Consider the following 20,390-nt stretch of genomic DNA (forward strand, 5'->3'; position numbering starts at 1 on the left):
CCTTTTTATTTCCTGTATCGTATAAAATAATTCATCTAGAATTAGTCCCAGTGTTGCCCAGACGGACACGAGATTAAAAAATACTGGTTAAGCTTGATAATGATAACGCTTTTTAAGGGTGAAGAATTTTAAAATCGGTTGAGTAGTTACAGACCTAAATAGTAAAACATTTGTAACAACCCTTCGAAAAAAGATAAGAATTTGCACATTCTTAAGCTTGTCTCTGTATAGTTTATCTACTCATGTGCTTAGTCTTAGTGAGCATTACGTTATCAGATAAAATTGTTTAGTAATTTAATTGCAATTGCAATATGAATCTGTCGCTGGAATTCTATCACTTCGTCGTTGACGTCGTCTATTTAGCAAAAAAATAAATAATGAAAGATAAAAATATACTTAAGTTCTCGAATCATATTGAATGTATAAAAAAATCTGATAGGACAAACTTACTCTGATTGTATCCACATTGTTCACGAATAAAGGAAAATAAAACACCGTAATGCAAATTGAAAAAAAAAAAAAATATTATTAGAGCTTACACGAGTAAATCTTAAACCTATTTGCGTTTTTTCGTAAACTTAATCTTTTGTTGCTTGTGCGCTTTGTGGCTTTCGTTGTGGAACTTTTTATAATTGGCGTTCTTGTATGGGAACGGTTTGACGAAGTTTTTCGAGTCGTCATCTTTGCTCGTATCCTTGGCTTTGTTGCCGTCGGTTGTTTTAGTTTCTGCGGTCGCTTGCTGTTTGATCTTTTCGGTGGACATTTTGCGTTTCCTTTGCACCGTTTTTTGTTCGTCTTTAGGTTCGACCCCAGAGGAACTGGGTTGTTCATCGTTGACTTCAGAAGTACTCGGTTGTTCGTCCGATGTTCCCGCGAGCTCGTCAAGTTCCTTTTCTTTCTTCGCCTCAACTTCTTGCAACTTTTCAAGCACTTCGGATTTAATCAATTCGTTGCCTTCTCCCAAGGCAGCTATTTTAGCCTCTTGTTCTTTGAATTTTTTAATCTCGTCCGCCTGTGGAAAGATAAATTGAAGTTGAAAAAAACATTACGTAAGATAAATAGGAAAGATTGTTACAAATAAAGAGTCACAGTAAGGATCACACATTGTAAAAATGTTTGATTTAAGAATACGAATTTATTTTCTAAAAACTCGATAAAATAAAAATAATATAATATAAGTAATTCAGAAGGACGTACCCTTGCAATAGTTCGGTACGCTCTGTACCGATCATACGGAGGTATGAATAGCTCGGCGTTCACGTTCAAATCAGAAATCTGTAAACAATTATACATCAACTTAAAAATTATAAAATAAAGTGGAATTTTTTTCTAAGGCCATGAGAAACATCTTCTTCTTCTTATAAATATAAAAATGAATCGCAAAATGTGTTGGTAAGCGCATAACTCGAGAACGGCTGAACCGATTTCGATAATTCTTTTTTAATTATATTCCCGTTCCCGATATTTTTTCCCGTGGAGACGAAGAAAAAAAAAATGTCTTGGTCTGACAGGACACAGAAGGCTGATCACCTACTTGTCCCTAAAGTAAATTGATCAGGGAAACAGATGTATGCATAATGCATTTGCCCCTTGCCCTATTCGAACCTATTCGAATAATAAGCGAGCGTTTAGGTTAATCGGCGTTCGGATATTCGTCGTTTTATTATACTTTTTTATGTTATTGGAACAAAGTTCCTTATCGCGCGGGGCTAGGTGAGTGTCACGAAAATCCTCACAACACTTTTGCTATAGTGCATTTAGCAATAGCATTAGCATTCCTTCACTTATTTAATATATCATTTAACTTCTAAATATTGTGAATTTATTAACCTGAACAATACTTATTTCAAAACGAAAGGAACTTCGTTCCGATCGGGTGTTCCAAAGGACACCTCAGAATTTTTAAAGTGAAACTTTTATTACATCGTCTCAAACTTTTTGGTCTGTGTAGCGCATGTCGCGTGTATAGCGCGTCACGCGACATGCGCTACACAAAGCAGTGTTCGGAACCGTTCGAACAGTTTCACTTTTACCGTGGTTTCATAAAACCACACAACATTTTTTTGTTGTGTGTTTGTTTCTTACTATATTATGTACTAGAGGTCCGCCCCGGCTTCACCCGTGGTACATATTTCGCAATAAAAGGTAGTCTATGTCCTTTCTCGGATATCAAAATATGTCCATACCAAATTTCATGCAAATTGGTTCAGTAGTTTAGGCGTGATTGGGTAACAGACAGACAGACAGACAGAGTTACTTTCGCATTTATAATATTAGTATGGGTTATATTATAATACATAATATATATAGTTATAAAGTATAAAGTTTATTCGTTTTTTACATTTTATTATATTATGTACTTACAACATTCGTATATAAGTCGGTGTCGCATGTATTCTGGAAAGCGGGTATGTCAGGCTGCACGTCGAACTGTTGCTCGAGCACTTGCTCGGCGGCGTCCAGGTTCACGTCTTCGTCTCTATAATACATGCAAAGGGAACATTTTAATGTGTGTCGACATTTTTCAATTTCGTATAGCCATATATGGTCTAAGATCCGAACCTAAGTCCAGAATTTTTGCAGCAAACCCATTTTTAATAGACTAAATTTATTATAAAATTGGTCTCATTCAAAGATGCCATGGCAATACCGTCACGTCATGGAATAAGGCGAAAATTTTGGTATCTTTGAATCTCCCCAAAGCAGTTTCACTTCTGACATGTACACACGCTGTTTACTTGTAAAACAAAACAATCTATACTAATATTATAAAGCTGAAGAGTTTGTTTGTTTGAACGCGCTAATCTCGAGAACTACTGGTCCGATTTGAAAAATTCTTTCGGTGTTGGATAGCCCATTTATCGAGGAAGGCTATATATGGCTATATATCATCACGCTAAGACCAACACGAGTGGAGCAATGCGGGTGAAACCGCGCGGTACAGCTAGTTGTAATATATTTAAAGTCACCTGAAAGCGGGCATGTGCGACAGGTCGAGCACGTTGTGCGCGTGCCGGAGATGCTGCGAGGCGTTCATCAGCGAGCTGATGGTGGACGGCATCTGGTATAGCGTCGGCTCTAGCGGGAGCTCGCGGCACTACAACATACAATGTAGAAATTAAAGACTTTTTAACGGATTTTAAACGCGATTTATTCATTCTAGACGTTTCGAACACTTTACAGCGAGCGTGGTCACGGGGAGACTGAGATGTTATACGTCTTGACGGTAAAATCAAACATAAGAAAATACAACATACAATGTAATTAGAAAATATATTATCAACTAAAGTTCTTCGCAAAAATAGATTGTCTGATTCAAAAATAGATATTGTTAGGTTCAAAAAATAGAGATAGTCAAGTTAATAACTCAGGCCCCGGAATCACAGACACAATAGAAAATCTATTGGGTCATGGACCGATCGGGCCGTTCGGGGCTCAATGGGATAAAAAGAGAGATTCTCAAGTTCGAAATGGACTTTCTCAAGTCGACTCTATTCTTTTGGGGTTTAAAAAAGAGCTTTTCAAGTTGGTTTGATACATCAGAAGAATAAGTTTCAACTGAGTGAACCGATTTGGATGATTCTTTTTTCATTTGAAATCTAGTGCCTTCTAGTAAGTTTTTTGCTACTCATGATCATTTTTATATTTAGGAGGGTGTGTAATAGAATAATATATGAGAGATATTTTGTCGGTAACGGTCAATTAAATAAAGATTGAAATTACATTTTATTACGTCATGAATTCATACAATTAGGGCCCAGCAACGATAAAATATTTTTCAGTAAGGGAAAACAGTCAATATCAAAATTATTTAAATAAAAAAAAATGTAAAAGAATAACTAGATACGTACAGACAAAAGCATCCGATGTATGGTGATGAGGTTCTGCTTAACGAACGGCGGCATCGGGTTGCAGCACGCGTTCACACCTTGCACTTCGCGCGGAAGTGCCTCGGCGAGCGCCAGCAACATGTGATTGGGGAGCAGGTAACTGGGGAAATTATCATTTATTAAATGATAATAGAAAAAAAAAATTGGTTGTTTGTAAAGTAGGTTTACGATCGAGATGTTTACGTGATAACGTCTTATTGGTGGCAGCGCTCGAGATGAGACGGGAGATCGGTCCGTCTCTCTCTCGTTATACTCGCGATCACACTCGTGAGGTTTTGGTGTGACACAAGTTCCTGAATATGTCACCCGACTAAAACGATTTTAAAAACGTTAAGTAATTATAGTATCTTCACCGTGTGTGACGCGCTTAAACCTGCCACTGCAACAAGCACGTGTGAACGAACCAACAAACGGATACATACGATGTGCTCTCGTCGAGCTCCCGCGCCTGCGAGTCGCGCCACTTGTAGAGCAGCCGCAGCGCAGCCATCTGCCGCGAGTCGAACGACTTCTTGGAGCGCACGTACAGCGGTACGTGGCTCTCGTCCGTTATCACCGTCTTCTGGTATGTCTGGAACAATATTTACAAATCATTTGAAAGCTAAATAATTGTTATTGAAGTGAAAACTTCTTTAGCGGCGTTGGGTATAAAATCTTAAACTCGCGTCAGGACACGTGACCTGATCGAAAAAGCGTAAGACGGATGGATATCAAACATGCTCAACGTTAATAATCAAGTTTTCACTTCTGCCAGCACTCCAGGAGTGCAACCCGTCTTTTTTAGAACTTGGCCAAGCCACGTTGTGATTATTTATCCATTTCTGTATTTAAATATGGTTCAAAAAAATTCAAGTTCAATAATTCTTTATTTGGAACAAAGTGTATGTTGCATGAGTGAAGTAAAATTTGTCACACCACTGCGTGGAGACAAGATGCACCGCGGACACTTTTCGAGTGCATTTGTGTTGCTTGTTTTGTAATTATTAAATGCTTAAGTACGCCAAGTGTGATGTCACAAACTGCAAACTGCATAGACAAAAATCAACTCACCGTGCCACAGATCTGTCTGCTTTGCTCGAACACCGACAGTAGTAGGTTAGGTTTGCCCTGTGCCTTTTCCAAGAGCTCTGCTTTCATCCGCCGCCATATATACAGCAAGTAGTGTGTATCCATACGCGCGTACTCGATCAGCTCTTCGGGTAACGGTCTTATACGCCAATCAGCTAGTTGATAACTGCAAACATTTATTCATTTAGTATTGCTGCACTTGTATGGACTAGTTTTAGGCCATAACATGTAAATAATATTGACTTGATATGCTGAACTGTTCTCCAAAACTTGTGTATTATTTGTAACATTTCTAAATTTTATTTTTTTCAAGTACTTCGTAAAATGATAAAACATAGGCAAACAGCCTTTTTATCTTGATTTAAGGTAGGATTAAAGTTATCGTTGAATTACTATTTATTCTAGCTTAGTTTACTTTTTATCCACCCACACTCAACCCAGGCGTGCATTTCTTTACTCACTATTCGTATCCCATTATCTCACCTACTTATTCCACCAAACTCACCGTTTATCCGTATCTACCGCGCAGTACTTCATCAGCAGATACTTTAGCGACAATGTAGCTAATTGCAGAGCTCGCGCCGCGCGGTGTGTGTCAAACATGCCCACAATGTACACGCCGAAGTCGCGCTGCAGCCATAGCACGTCCATCTCGGCACCGTGGAAGACCTGCGAGATATTTGTATTAACATCTCTAGGTATAAAAACGAATCCCTTAGTCAAGGCATCACGCGTGAACGGTTGAACTGAGTCTGATATTGTGAAAGGAAAACTTGGGAAATTGTGCCAAATTAACTTAACGGCTATTTAAACTTCACGCGAAGACAGAACAACGGCGGTGTTGGAAGTTAATCTCCTCGTTGAGAGGCCTTATTTTTTGTTTTATTTACCCCAGGGCTCTTAGTTAACTGGCTTCGCCACTGACTACCTATCCTCGAAAGCCTTTTTTTTTTTTTTTTAACGTGAGGAAATTCATCATGAATACCGACCGCTTCGGGGGCAGCAGCACGGTTATGTCAGACTCCTACTGACTAAAACCTCACGGTGGCCTACTACCGCGCAAGTAAAGAGGGGATCCCGGGATCTCCGGTAGGAACGCTCACGGTACCCCTCGCGCGCCTGCCATTGGCAATCCACTCGTATGTAGTCGCGACTACCCTACGCGCATGCCTATCACTGCAACAGACTGCAGCCACAACAGTCTGTCACCCTCCTCGCGTTGCCTATTGAATGTGCGCAGCCCCCGCCGCGCACACTCTGCAACGATAAAGGCAGGAGCTCGTCAGGTCTCCTAAGTGACCCGACGTCCCCTGCGGCGTGCTCTGCGACGCACGGGATTCCTACGCTCCCGGTCGCGCTCAGCACTTTCTTTCTGTGACATCACTGCATCACAGAAAGACAGCACTGCCATCCACGCATCCTCTCTTTCACACATAGCACCTACTACGGTCGGAAGTGAGAGGTCAGATCCAACCATAGCACGCAGTGCATCGCGTTCCGCTATCCACGCCGGACACGACTCCAAGGTGTGCTGAGCCGTATCCTCCTCACAATCACAATGGTGACAGGCAGCATTTGGCTGTTTTCCTATTCGACACAGATACTTACCGAAGCAACCATGCCCCGTCAGAATCTGTGTCGTACGGAAAGAAAGCGAGCCGTGGCGCCTTGTCATCCATTGCCTAAATACAGGCAAAATGGCATGGATAGACACCATGCCATATATCCTCGAAAGCCTATACCAACCATGGACAACATTTAAACAAAATTTGCAGCAAGATTCTCGTCTACGATCAATCAAATTCCATATTTGGTGGCCAGTGGCCACACAAGGCAAAAAAGTGTCCAAGTTTGCGCAACGCTCTAAATGTCATTTCTGAACGGCACTATTTTGAACGTCAATTAGCACGTAATTTATTCGGATATACAATTCGATGTCCAACCTACCTACCCTCGATTTGTAAAGATTTTAGTTATTGGCTGCATCTTTACAAGTGCATGTAGTTATTCAGTAACAAGACATTTAGACGTAAATTTTTTTATTCGTTGTTTTTTCGATTTTAATAGCTTGAGAAGAGTCTTTAATTGGATATCCAAAAGATATTTATTTTCAATCAAGAATCGCGATTTTTCCCAGTTAAAGTATTAGTGAATCCAAACGAAATGAAATCTTAAAATTACAATTGGTATGGGAAAATATTTTTATGAAACCGGCGCGACCTAGAACCGAAGTGTGACGACATTTGACGTCATCCGACGTGGTCTTGGCCAGTACAGTGGATTATGACTAAGGGTGCACTCACACACATCAGTCACCGTCACGGCACGTCACCGGACAGGATTAAAAAAAAATATGTATCAATAGTTCTAGTATGACTCTGTTCCCACACGACAGTCGCCGGCACGAAATCTATCAGTGACGTCACCGGTCAGGCACGTCAAATAATCTTTCCATACATGTATCATACTTTTATCCCCACTCATCCGGTGCCGTCACGTCTCAGTTCAGTCAGCGTCGTGCTACCGTCAATTGCTACATGTTCTCTAGGGTGACACACGTCTAATCACTGACTAACCTGATGTATGTGTTCAATGATTCAGTCAAACCGGCGACGTGACTGACGGACAACATGACGGTGACTGGTGTTTGTGGATACGTACACAAACCGTCACCGATCAGTCATCGGTGACTTGACGGTGACTGATGTGTGTGAGTGCACCCTTAAGGAATAAATTTAAGGCAAATGTGATATTTTAAGGTCAATAGAGATATAACATTCGTGCGACGTAGGTAAGATAAGGAATCAAAATAAAGAAAAAAAGCATTATTATTGTTCCGTTTAGCATAAGTCATAAAGAGGTTAAATAGGATTATGTCTAATATTATATACCTAGGGCAAATATGGTACTATTTCTGATAGGACATTTTATGCATTTTATTGCATTTTGATATAAATAAAAATAAACAAAAATAACAAATAATGTTCACATTTCAAACAAAACGCAACCGATTTTCGAAAATATAATAACAAAAACGTATTTAATTTTAATTGAAATTAATGAAAGTCACAATACGTTATTTTCAGTTGTGTCAACTAATTTCATAAGGTAAATTGTCATTTCAACACATTTGCAAAGTGGGCCAAGGTTACGTGCGTTGATAGGGAAAAAAGGTTAAGGTCAACTCTCCGAAAATGAATGCCGTTTACTCAAAACCCCAAATTATAGTGAACAATTACGATTACTAAAATACGCATTAGGAAATAAAATGGCATGTTTTGAATTAGAAAAAGAGTGTGTGTGCCGAGCACACGTGTCAGAAGTGAAACTTTTTTGGCAAGATTCAAAGATACCAAAATCATCGCCTTACGTCATGACGTGACAGTATCGCCATGACGCGACCTTGAAATTTTACTCTCAACGCGCCTAAAGAAATTACACTTTAAAAATAGTTATAATTCCTTGTTACCGCTATTATAGTCAAATAATTGAATGATTGCTTTAGGTTTAATAGTAAGATTAGTAGTGTAATTTTGGATGATAACAAAATGTAAGTAAGATTATTATATAAATGAACTTACTTTCAATTTTTTTGGATCTGTGAACGACAGATTCAGTTTATGTATATGTTCTCGGACCGCCAATGCGTCAATTATGAAGTCGCCTTCATCAGTAGATATTTGAATCAAACAGGTAATTCCTGTAAATAAGAAAATTTACATTAAATTATCTATCGTTCTAGATACAGACGCTCGTCCCGGTTTGACCCGGGAATAAAAATTAAAAACATCATAAAATATAGCCTATGTTCATGAGATAATGTAGGACTACTGGTAAAAGAGTTTTTTTAAATCGTTCCAGTAGTTCGGGAGCCTATAAAACAAGCAAACAATCAAATCTATCCTCTTTATAATATTATTGTAAATTATTTTGTGAATACATATATACAATATCCATTCACTCAAAGCATTTATTGCATATTGAAGAGAAAGCGTCAAGTACGTATCGATAAGATGTTGCGTCCTTACACTGGTAGATATTGGTATCCGCGAAGGTCAACGAAAGGCGCATTGTGTGTCACGCATTTGTCACACAAAATAATCAAAGGCCACATAAGGATCCTTCGCTATATCGCGAATGCGCGGCAGCTAACAGGAATACTCAGTCATTGGCCTTGCTCGGTTCCGTGTGGACGAAACACGACACAAGCGAATAAAATATTTCTTAATAAACTGTATTGTTTACTGTTATTATAGAGCATTACTCAAAATCCTTTCCTCATAACAATTCTGAATTTCCCTACTTTTGAGTTTTTGCAATAAAATTCTTTAAAATATAAAATTAATTAATAACTTTCTCCAAAAAGTATTTAAAGGTTTCATCGATATAATACTAGCAATAACACTGATTATAATACCGTTCAAAATATGTATAATGTACACATCAATGTACATAATGTACATATCACATTACATAAAATGAGACTCATTATGTATAAACGAAAATATTCATAAAAACATATCAGCCTGCGGTTTCGCCCGCATTGTCTAAAACTCGCGTTGTCTAAAACTTAACAAATTATAAACTCTTGAACCTCTTGAACCTATCAATCTATAGAAAATCCGCACCAAAATTCTAAATCCATATTTTTTAATACCTAGCCTACCAAAATAGGACAGACCGAGAAGCAATTTTGATTAATATGTAGTGCAAAGTACATAGTATCTAATATAGGTATTAGATAGATTTTCTTCTTAGGCCAAATATTAAAGTAAAGTAAGGATTTCAAATGCGGTGAGAAAAAATTTACTAAGCTTAGCTGATACAACAAAATGTCGATAGGTTCACAAAGAAAGTAAATTGTTTTCCATAACCGTTTCAATTAAAATTACACTTCGTCAACTATAAGTATCTAAAATAACGACTACTTGTAATTTTATCCTAGTTCAAAAAAATCAAAATCCCAGCAGAGTTCTTTTAAAGTAACAACTTACAATTTACATATAAATACATCGTCTAAAATCGTCATACAGAATACTAGTGTCAGTATTTGTAAACAAATTCCTCCAAAGCAGCGAAATCGATGATATTGTTTGTTTAGGTATATTCGGAAAGTCTGAGAATTGATCCTAGACTGATTATTATATTTCATTGATAAAGGTGTCCTGGCAGAACGTCTACCGTGTCAGCTAGTTAACATAATATAATTACACTTGACATTGAAAAGTCACAGCGTCTATTAGATCAAGTGGATTGTATAGTTATATATATTACAATGTTAGATTGGTTGTAACGATGCTTAATTCAATCAAGAGATTCCTCGCAACGATCGGTAGTTGCATCTGAATAGACCACACAATGTATGCAAGTGTCCACTGACAATTGACAATATCGTGATTGGTGCGCGAGCAATCACGTGTCCTTCCTTATACGTAATACATACGTATGTATTCCAATTCTGCTAGTTTATTTCAATAAACGCCATAGTTTTCTGTGATCGATGCGAATGTATTGCGAATCTTTCTACTAACTAACTCACTTCTACAACAATTACGATACAATTTTAAGCGACGATTCGTTCTTTCTTAACACAACGTATTACTTGTACTTCTTCTACTTCACTGTACTTGACGTAAATAAGAATTTAAACGTACAACACACAGCACATAAACAGTTAGTTCAATAAATAGTTCTATTTGTAAATACAGACACAAAAATTAATAATAAACCTTTAAGCTAGTATGATTTCAAAGGATAAATCATCGATAAGATAACCTAGTAGGTATAAATTAGAATTTAGAGTATTGTTTACAATCCGTCCATAAGTACAGCAGAAATACTGATACAACATGTTTTATTTATAGTTTAGAGCCCAGACTTATAAAAAATAAATTATTCCTTCAGCTAACAAAATCGAATGAATATTTTTGTGTACATTTTAGATATTGTCTGTATTTCAGGCTTAGAAAAATAGAATGCAACTTGCTGTCCGGCAAACGTTTTTCTGGCTGACCCTTATCACTTAGGAGTTTAAAATTGTTTACGATCTATTATCGACCCATTCATTAGATCTACCGAATGTATTAAAATATAAAATTTCATCAAAATTAGTCACCCAGTTTCTGAGTAATATGGCAACCAACATTGTGACATGAGAATTTAGTATGTTCTATATTATATCCAGGAAAACTTGCACAAATATGCAATTGATCAATAATTATTTATATGTATATAGTTACAGTTGTAATATTTTTTATTGTATTTTGTATTCAATAATTTCAACATTGTATAATAATATTAAAATTAAAAATCAACTTTCGTCTTTATTGTAACATAAAAATAATTTTCAAATAAATCTTACAAAAAATTTAAAGACAAAATAGCGTCTAATCTAAGCGACTTTTTATGTTGATATGCCAAAAAATTTAAAAAAAATTGTGCAATCATAAATCCGTCTTGTATTCTGCAATTGAGCTCTAAGCTCTACATATTATGATAAAATCTAATCATAAATTTTTTTAGAACATGCTATGCCTTCAAGCCTCACTTCCGTGCCCGTCGGAGTGGGGAGCGTGAGGTTTTTTCGTTACGGAATTTCTCGATTCGGTCCCCACGCTCAAGGCCCGCGATAGAAGCTATGCAATAGCTTAAAAATAATTATCGACGAGAAGAAAGGTGAAAACATTGTATTAGATGAAACCCGACGCGACTGCAAAGGGTGACGAAATTATAAACGGCGTGTCAAGGGCGTCTGTTGGAAACTTAGCAACGAGACCGCATTGTAAGGTGTTTATGTTATGATACTGTGCGAACGAAACAAAACTCCGACACAATACTCCGTAATATTTGCGTAATAGACATCATTATACAAGTATCAAAAATTATTGAAAAAATCAACTATTACGGAAAGTTGCATTTCACATTAGGGGTCATCCATAAATGACGTCACATAAATTTTATACCTCTGCCCCCGTCCTTATCCCAGCCCACAGGTTGTCACATTTATAAGAACCCCCTCCCCCTTATGTGACGACACCCATTTTTCAAAATAACGTATGTATTTAGAAAAACAGTTGTAGTTACATTTTTTTTCATATCTTTATTTCTGGTAAGATTAAATGCCCCACTCGCATTAAAATGTCTCACTTGAATTATAAAACTGATCTAGAAGTTAAGTATTGTTGTGAGAAAGATACTGTAGCGAGAGTGCTTAAAAGTTTTTTGATCACATACAAATTTCACATGTGACGTCACAAGCTTTTGAGTCCCTTGTCATACTATCACCCTGATGATACCCTCCCCCCTACTAACTTGTGACGTAATTTATGGATGGCCCCTTCGAACAAAAAAAACATCGTCAAAATATAAAATACTCCATGTAAACTTCAATTAACTAAAGTGTAAGTATTACAATGACACGGCCTTAGCAACTTGTACGGCTTGCGGCGCTCTCGTATGAAACAATATAAATAAAACATGACGACGCGTGTCGCGAGATAAAACTGTACGTCGGATGCATACGGATCCGGAAATTCGATTATTTTTTCCGTATTACCTCTAGCTCTATAACAAAGGAAAAATTAAAAAAAAAATCAACATAAAAACCTGCGTGTTTTGTTTAATTTATAACACGTCAGTTTATTCAACGATGAAATAATTATAATTTTGATGCAGTTTAACCGTGTACTCAATAAATTAGAAATGTCTTCGATGATATGGATTACTTCCGACTGTTTGACGTAACTCCCCACTCTCCCAATCACCATTTGACCCATATTCATTAAATACTTATGAATAGATATAAAATAGAATGCATAATTCAATACTACGGCAAAATGTTACATATTATGTTTAAAATTACAATAAAACAATGCAAAGATCTAATCTCATTTTAATGTTAAAAGATTCCAGTAGATTTTTTATAGTACATATTATCAATCTGTAAATCAAATATAAGATATAAATTTAGCTGCAAAATTTAATTATCTTATGAATCTGAAGGAACGCGCTTTGCTTCAAACACAACTGAACTAATCAACATTGAAAAATACATTGCATAAGTAATTCAGTTAAATTATTTACACATACTCATATAAGTGGGAATATTTGATAAATATTAATGTAATATTAACATGTTCCAATTGTAGTTATTGTTTGAATTAATAAGGCAATAAACGTGAACCATGTCTGCAGTCTGCGGCTACTGAATTAATTTATATATTTATATAGTTCTATTTAGCGTGACTCAACAACATGCGTATGCAATCTATAAGTTCTAAATAATAAAATCATAGGAAAGCCAAAACTGTATATTGAATATTTCTTAAAATAATACTTGGGTGATCTACAATCGATATTGAAGCTAAAAATATGCTTTTACAACTTTTGTCTGTTTGTCTGTATTTATGGCCGGGCTAAACTCAAAAAGGACTGCATGGATTTACTTCAAATTTGGTATAGATATAGCTTGAGACTTGAGAAAGGACAAAGGATACGTTTTATCCCGGAAATCCCACGGGAACTACGCGGATTCTTCTTTAACTACGCGGGTAAAGCCGCTGCCGGAAAGCTAGTTGTAAATAACCTATTCCAAGGGCATAAGTTTACAAATATATGTTGTTATAGGGATTTGATTAATTACTTGTTATAAATTATAATATATTGTATTACTGGAGCGAGTCACGTTACAGTGGAGTCAATCGGGCGATAGTGTGAATAAGGAGATAAGGCACGGTCGAATTGTTTCTCCATGTTACATGGCTTTACAATTATTTGTGTGTTATACTAGCGACTACATCCGGATTTGCACGTATGCCATGAAAGAAAATTATTTTGAAACTCATTGCCGCACTAAATATATTTTATACATTTTATATAGAACCTTCCGTAAAGTATAAGCGCCTAATGGTCAAATTTGATTTAATCCGTTGAGTGGTTTGAGCCGATAAACAGACAGGATCTTCCTATAAATAGATATTTATTTTATTTTATTTAGTTATAGATAATTTCTACTGATATTTAAACAATATTTAATTTGTAGCTAACTATCAAAATACAAGTATTATTTTGAAAACAAAAATTATCATCACTATATTTAATTAAATCAGTTAAATATTGAACCTGTGTCTTTGTTTTAACTTATTAATTTAAAAAAGTTAGTGTATAATAATAATTATTCAAAACTAGCGGTCCGCCCCGGCTTCGCCCGTGGTACATAATATTTACGTTTTCTCTACATAAGAACCATCCTCGTACTTCAAGGAATATAATAAAAATAGAATTATCGAAATCGGTTCAGCCGTTCTCGAGTTATGCGCTTACCAACACATTTTGCGATTCATTTTTATATATAAGAAAGAAGAAGAAGAAGAAGATAAAAGTTACAAGCACGTGGACATAGAGTTGTCTTAAATATTTATATTCAACTCTGTTCTACAGTTTGAGTTATTGGATACGCGGTAAATACATCCCACAAATTTTCTTGGTAACCTTTTTATATAAGTTATACATATGTTCATCTCAAATCGTACACGAGGCAGATACGAACGTCGTATTGTATAACGAACTGTTATTTGACCAATCAACGGGACGATTGCTTAGTTATATATTCAGAGAGCGCATCCTCAATCAAACTTGATTACCTTTTGAAGGGGAACAATTTTCTATAAGTAAACACTGCGACGCAGTACAGTGCAATATGCGGTTACAATTGAATAAAATCGTCGCCATATCCTTAGCGTATCATGTAACTCGGTACGCGATATTCAGCGTTGAAATGATCTTATAACATTTTTTAGGAGCATTTATTTAATAAAAACTAAAAATTATATAAATTCAGTAGTTATATAGGTAATTCAAATACGTCGAATAGAAACATCCTCCTTCTTAATTAACCTATACGTTTAAAAGTACATTCAAGATAATGTAAAGCAAAACGTATTCCAATTTATGCGATTTTTAATAAGTAGTTTAGCGCATGCCTTCCAAACTATTAATAACAAATAAAAAAAGCATTGAAATTAAACACTTGTTATTGCTTCAGATATATTCGTTAAGTAACATAAAATATGCGCACGATTACAGATTTTTTTTGATGCGTTTACGCCGTAACAGAATCCAGTCTTGAAAAATAAGAATAAATTCAATTCAAACGCTGGGAGCAATTATAACGCAATATCGTTACCTTACTAATAAAACCTGTACATTTTCAAACCAAAGAATAGATGATTAGACATAAACCTAACAATTCGTAGGCAGACGTTGCATTGAATACTCGAAAGAGGGAACACGTATAATTTTGGGCGAACACAAAACGCAGATTGGCAACGTCGCGTTGCATGCACATGCTGAATGTTGCTGGGCGAGATATTCACATACATATATACATACGACTCGTTTAAACACACGCTTCATCGTTTAATGAGGGTTTAAAGCCATACTTTCAAGTGCGACTTGATTTTTCCCTAACGCGACCTAGCTTCTTGTCAACGTCGCACGTCGTTGATACGACGAATTAATATATGCACAAAAGATGTTGATATTTATTCGCATTTCCATGAATATTGGTTAGTATCAAATTAAATAGTTTAATCATCATTTGAAGTCACATTAGTGGCTCAAATTTAAGTAATTGGTGAAGCCATAATAATGTACTCAGTCGACACATCTCAATTCAATTTCTTGGTAATTGCATTTCAAAGTCAAAGGTAAACGCATCACAGTCACAACAGAAATCAATTATTTCTTATCTATTAAAACAAAGCGCCCACACAATACGCCAGATTGAAAGTAATTACAGTAATAGAATATTTTCTTTTGTACTTTTTAAAAACGAATTTATAACTAATTTTATTTCAAAAAATATATTTTGAGTTACACAATACACCAGAAAACAAATAATAGAAACCAATTCTATATTTTATTTTCTTTACACATACACATTACACACTCTTTACTTTTCACATTGAAAACATAGTAATAATTAGGTATACTACCAAACCCCTCCCACCAGACCCCCCCCCTACACCGATCAAACAAAACAATCTTAAAACACAACTGACCTTGATACGTCCTGTACGAGTGGTGCTCTACGTCCACCGCGATCTCGTCCACTTGTCTGAGGTGTTCAACCAACGCGTCAACCTGAGACTCCGTGTCAATATACGTCAACTTCGTGTTCTCCAACGAAGGACTCAACTTCGGCTCCTCTTCATCTGGATCTATGAACTTAAACGGCGGCACGTATAAATCCAACTCCATCCTGTATGGATGTTCAATTCTGTGGAAGAAATTATTAAATGAAATAATATAGGAAACACTGCACATTCTTGTCCTTAACAAAACAAGATTATATGCAACCTTATATAAAAATTTAACTTACCCCACAGCTTCACCTTCATCGTTGTATATTATGTTTAACGTCAACGGTTTGATGTTATTTGGCTTATCGGAAATTTTTGGTACCCACAAGTTTTCAGAATTATCAATTGGGTCCTTAAAAAACAACTGTGGTCTTGGAATGTTTTTCGCTCCAATAAACATTGTTGACCCCACCTACAAAAACAAGGAATCCATATTAGCATATACAAAGGCAGGTTAATTCAAAAGAAATGTATAGATATGTCCAACTTTTATTAACTTCAATATTCATTATTTAAATATCCAATTTAAGTTACTTATATTTCTTGTCTAATCAACATTAAATCAAATCAATACAATGTACAATTACCTGTATTTTCGTGATAACAGGTGCATTGTTCCACTTGGCGCTAGGATTAGCGACAAAGTTGGAACCTGTGTTGACTCCACAAACCCCATCTATGTTTATGTGTATACGATCTAGCATATAATCGTTGGCGTCAATTACTTTTTCCGTGTTGTTGTCATTGTCTTTGCTGTTGTGCAGTGAAAATGCTTTGTAAGTACACATTTGTGATATTCAGCATTTAATATATCACAGTCCATACAATATTTACATATTTTTTCATTCATAAATTGCTCATTTTGTATAAAGTACACAAGATACAAAAATATGAGGGTTGACTTTTAAATCATTGATTCTACTTATATTAGTAGTGTAGATGGATGTTACTCTTTTAGGTTAATAACAAAGTACAGATTTTGATGAAACTTGTTCTTTTTACTTATATTACTTGAATAATTTAAACATTTTTTTTATAATTTTTCTAAAAAAACTTTTCAGAAAAATACAATTTTCTGATTACAAGGTGACTTGATGTAAAATCTAACATAAGTGTTTATAGACAGACAATATTTACAACATGTACCTAATCAAGAAGGGAAATAAAAGATTTCGCATGCAGCAATATAATGACATTCTTAGCAAGTTTATATTGTAATAAGAGAAACACATATTATATCAAGTAACTACAGGCATAAACATACATAGAAAGAAAATTGCATGTTACTGTAAATAAATCAGTGTAGCTTAATAATATTATCATCAGCTGTTCTGCATGTATTTCATACAAAACTATTAATTGCTAGCTTCCGACTGCGGCTTCCCAAGTTCCCTCCCCCCCCGTAGTTAAAGAAAGACCGCCAAAGTTCCTAGGTATAAGCCATGTCCTTTCTCAGGTCTTAAGCTATCTCTATACCATATATCTCCTAAACCGGTTCAGAAGTTTTCATCCAAATAAGTTCAGTAGTTTTAGGCGTGAGGAAGAGAGAGACAGATAGACAGATGATATACTTTCATATTTATAATATTAAGTAGGGGTTATTAAGTTGTTGTGGAATTTAGATGACCAATTTTGATGATCTGATCTCAAATTTTCCTTTCCTTCACATCAATTTGACAAAACAGATGTTTTATAAAATATAGGTAATATTTTTGCCTACTTGTTCTGCTGATATTTTGAAGTAAGGAAATGATTGTTCACTGCTGTGCTTGTTACTTAACTAGATAAAAATTCGCAGTTTTATGTGCCATTACAAATGAATAAAAATGAATGATATGTATTTTTCTATTATCAAATCTGAGTATTGTTTCTATAATAGCCATTTCTGTGGTATCATTGCTTCTAAAAATCATATTATAAGCCAAGATATACTCTAGGGTAGCTTTTAATTATGATAAAAGCAATAAAATGAATAACATGAAACATCGCAGAGCGAAATGACATTGCAAATGCATAAAAGATATTGAATAAATGTTTACAACCAAGCCCTTTCTTCCTTTCATGATAAACAATTATAATAAATATAGCAATATTATTGTCTATAATGGTAAACATTTATTTAATTATAAAGATTCTTCATAGTCACAAAGCGGTAAAGTAAGCATGATGGAAAATTTAGATATATAAATATGGAATATTTTTCAGAATCCTTGAATTTTGATGAAATTTGTAATTCATGAATGGGTATTGGATATGATCATAACAACAATATACTGAACAAAGGCTGTTTTGTTCCATATCAGTTACAAATTTTTTACACCTTTCAATTAATTTTCTAACCCATTGTATTTGTCATATCAACTGACAGCATGGTGATTATGCCGTCTAACAATATATTCAAAACTAGCTTTCCGCCCGCGGCTTCGCCCCGTAGGATTTCCGGGATAAAACCTATCCTATGTCCTTTCTCGAGTATCAAAATATCTCTATACCAAATTTCATGCAAATTGGTTCAGTAGTTAAGGCGTGATTGAGTAACAGACAGACAGACAGAGTTACTTTCGCATTTATAATATTATATAGTATGGATGGATGCTCTACTCTGCTCAAATATTTTGGACATAGATATATTGAACTCACAATAGTATACACAAAATTATATAAAAGAGAATTAAAACGGGACATATTTAACAATCACTTAAGTTTAATAGATATTCAACAGTATTGAAGGCATTGAAGTTTTGAGGTCAAATGTGGCATAAATTCATTCATAAGTACCAACCCATGCTAAACCTTCACACACATAGTATGATAAGCATTGTTTTGGTTTTCAAATATGCTTTAAACAAAATATAAATACACTTACGTCTTAAACTTCACTGATGGAAGATCATTGACCACTATATTGTTTGATTGTACAATAACATTTTCGCTTATTTGGTACGTTACAACATTGAAATCATTGAAGGTTTTGAACACTCTGTATGATGTTTTTATTGGCATTGTGTTTACTGATTTGATTGACTTTGTAACTGACATGTATCCATCCTGAAATATAAATTGCATGTGATAATTCTATCAATTGTAAATAACAACAATGTTGATGGAAATTAAAAAGTCTTAGATTGAAATATGTATAAATAGTGATTGTAGAACACAAAATATATTCTTACATTTTAACTTTATGGTATGTGAAGAATTTGGATGAAACAAGCCTAATGATAGACCAATTTTGTTGGAATTTATTGAATAATGAAAAAGTAGTTTTATAAAACACAAGTTTTACTATTTTAAACATAGAGCATGAGTGGAACTTATATTCCTTATCAAAATCATGTTTACATGCAGATTCTTGATAACATTACTCTGAACTTAAAAAGACAAAATATTTTTTTAATGTTCATTGAACTTCCAAGGACCCAAGTTTACAATGTAGAGCTAAGTATTCTAACCAACAAGTTTTTATTACTTCATTTATGGCTAATATCGTTAATTCACCAATATAATATTTTTAAATCGTAAGGTTACTTAATCTTCGAAGATTCAAGGTATTCCATCAAGTGAGCCCTATTATTTCAAGTCGAGCAATATTAACTTTTTTTTTTAATAAATGGGATTGGGCAAAGCGAGAGGCATACATTCCAACAAATTCTGATCTGAGCGAAGAAAATAGAAAGTATTTTAAGTGGCCCTTGTATCCCCTAAAGTTCTTCAAACTATTGCGACTATATTTTGATAAAGTAGGTAGACTGAAGTTACTAATTCAGATTTTCGTTAAAAACACATGCTTAATGTATTAGCAAACAGTACCTGTACCTGAGTTACAGATTTCAAATGTGGATAGAACTCAGGGGCTTCTGGATTTAAAACAGAATTCATATTGTAACACAAACGAAACAAAAAGATGGAAAAAAAAAATTAAACTATTTCTTTTGTAACACGCGTGAGATGAGCTGTGATTTGTGAAGAATGAACAAAACAAATTCGATGTTACTAGACATGGGTAGGTAATGCGTGTAATAGTACAAAAGTAACATCACTTTGACACGTAATGCAACATCACGCATTACGCATCAGTTACAAACATCACTCGCATCACTCACTTTTTTTTATTTTGTTTTACATTTGCTTGCGTTCATTATAATTATTAACAAACAACATAAAGTACGTGGCCAAGTATGAAGGAAAATCAACTACATTTTTTAAATATTTACTTAAATTGTAATTTTACGATATGTAATAACTAATAAGTATTGCAGTTATTATTGCTATTTTTCAATATGATCTGTAA

General features: G+C 35.0%; 1 protein-coding gene across 2 annotated transcripts; it reads right to left on the bottom strand.

Annotated features, from left to right (window-relative positions):
• Positions 1-500: 500 nt before the first annotated feature.
• Positions 501-20,086, bottom strand: Rrp6 (exosome component Rrp6). 2 transcript variants are annotated; one of them, XM_090101930.1, is made up of 14 exons: positions 19,916-20,086; positions 18,966-19,147; positions 16,687-16,852; positions 16,339-16,511; positions 16,019-16,236; positions 8,540-8,658; positions 5,464-5,627; positions 4,941-5,124; positions 4,313-4,461; positions 3,852-3,990; positions 2,970-3,097; positions 2,365-2,479; positions 1,198-1,275; positions 501-1,012 (listed from the first exon to the last, which is right to left on the bottom strand). In XM_090101930.1, the coding sequence occupies exons 1-14, from the start codon at positions 19,976-19,978 to the stop codon at positions 557-559; spliced, it is 2,334 nt and encodes a 777-aa protein (XP_089958056.1). In that variant the 5' UTR covers positions 19,979-20,086; the 3' UTR covers positions 501-556. The 2 variants fall into 2 exon arrangements, with proteins under 2 accessions (XP_089958056.1, XP_089958046.1); XM_090101920.1 differs by having other exon boundaries at positions 19,910-20,086.
• Positions 20,087-20,390: the final 304 nt, after the last annotated feature.

Source organism: Colias eurytheme, chromosome 1 (genome assembly GCF_061535395.1).
Source record: "Colias eurytheme isolate Ceu_HAF_F1 chromosome 1, ilColEury1 Martin Lab GWU primary, whole genome shotgun sequence".
NCBI lineage: Eukaryota > Metazoa > Arthropoda > Insecta > Lepidoptera > Pieridae > Colias > Colias eurytheme.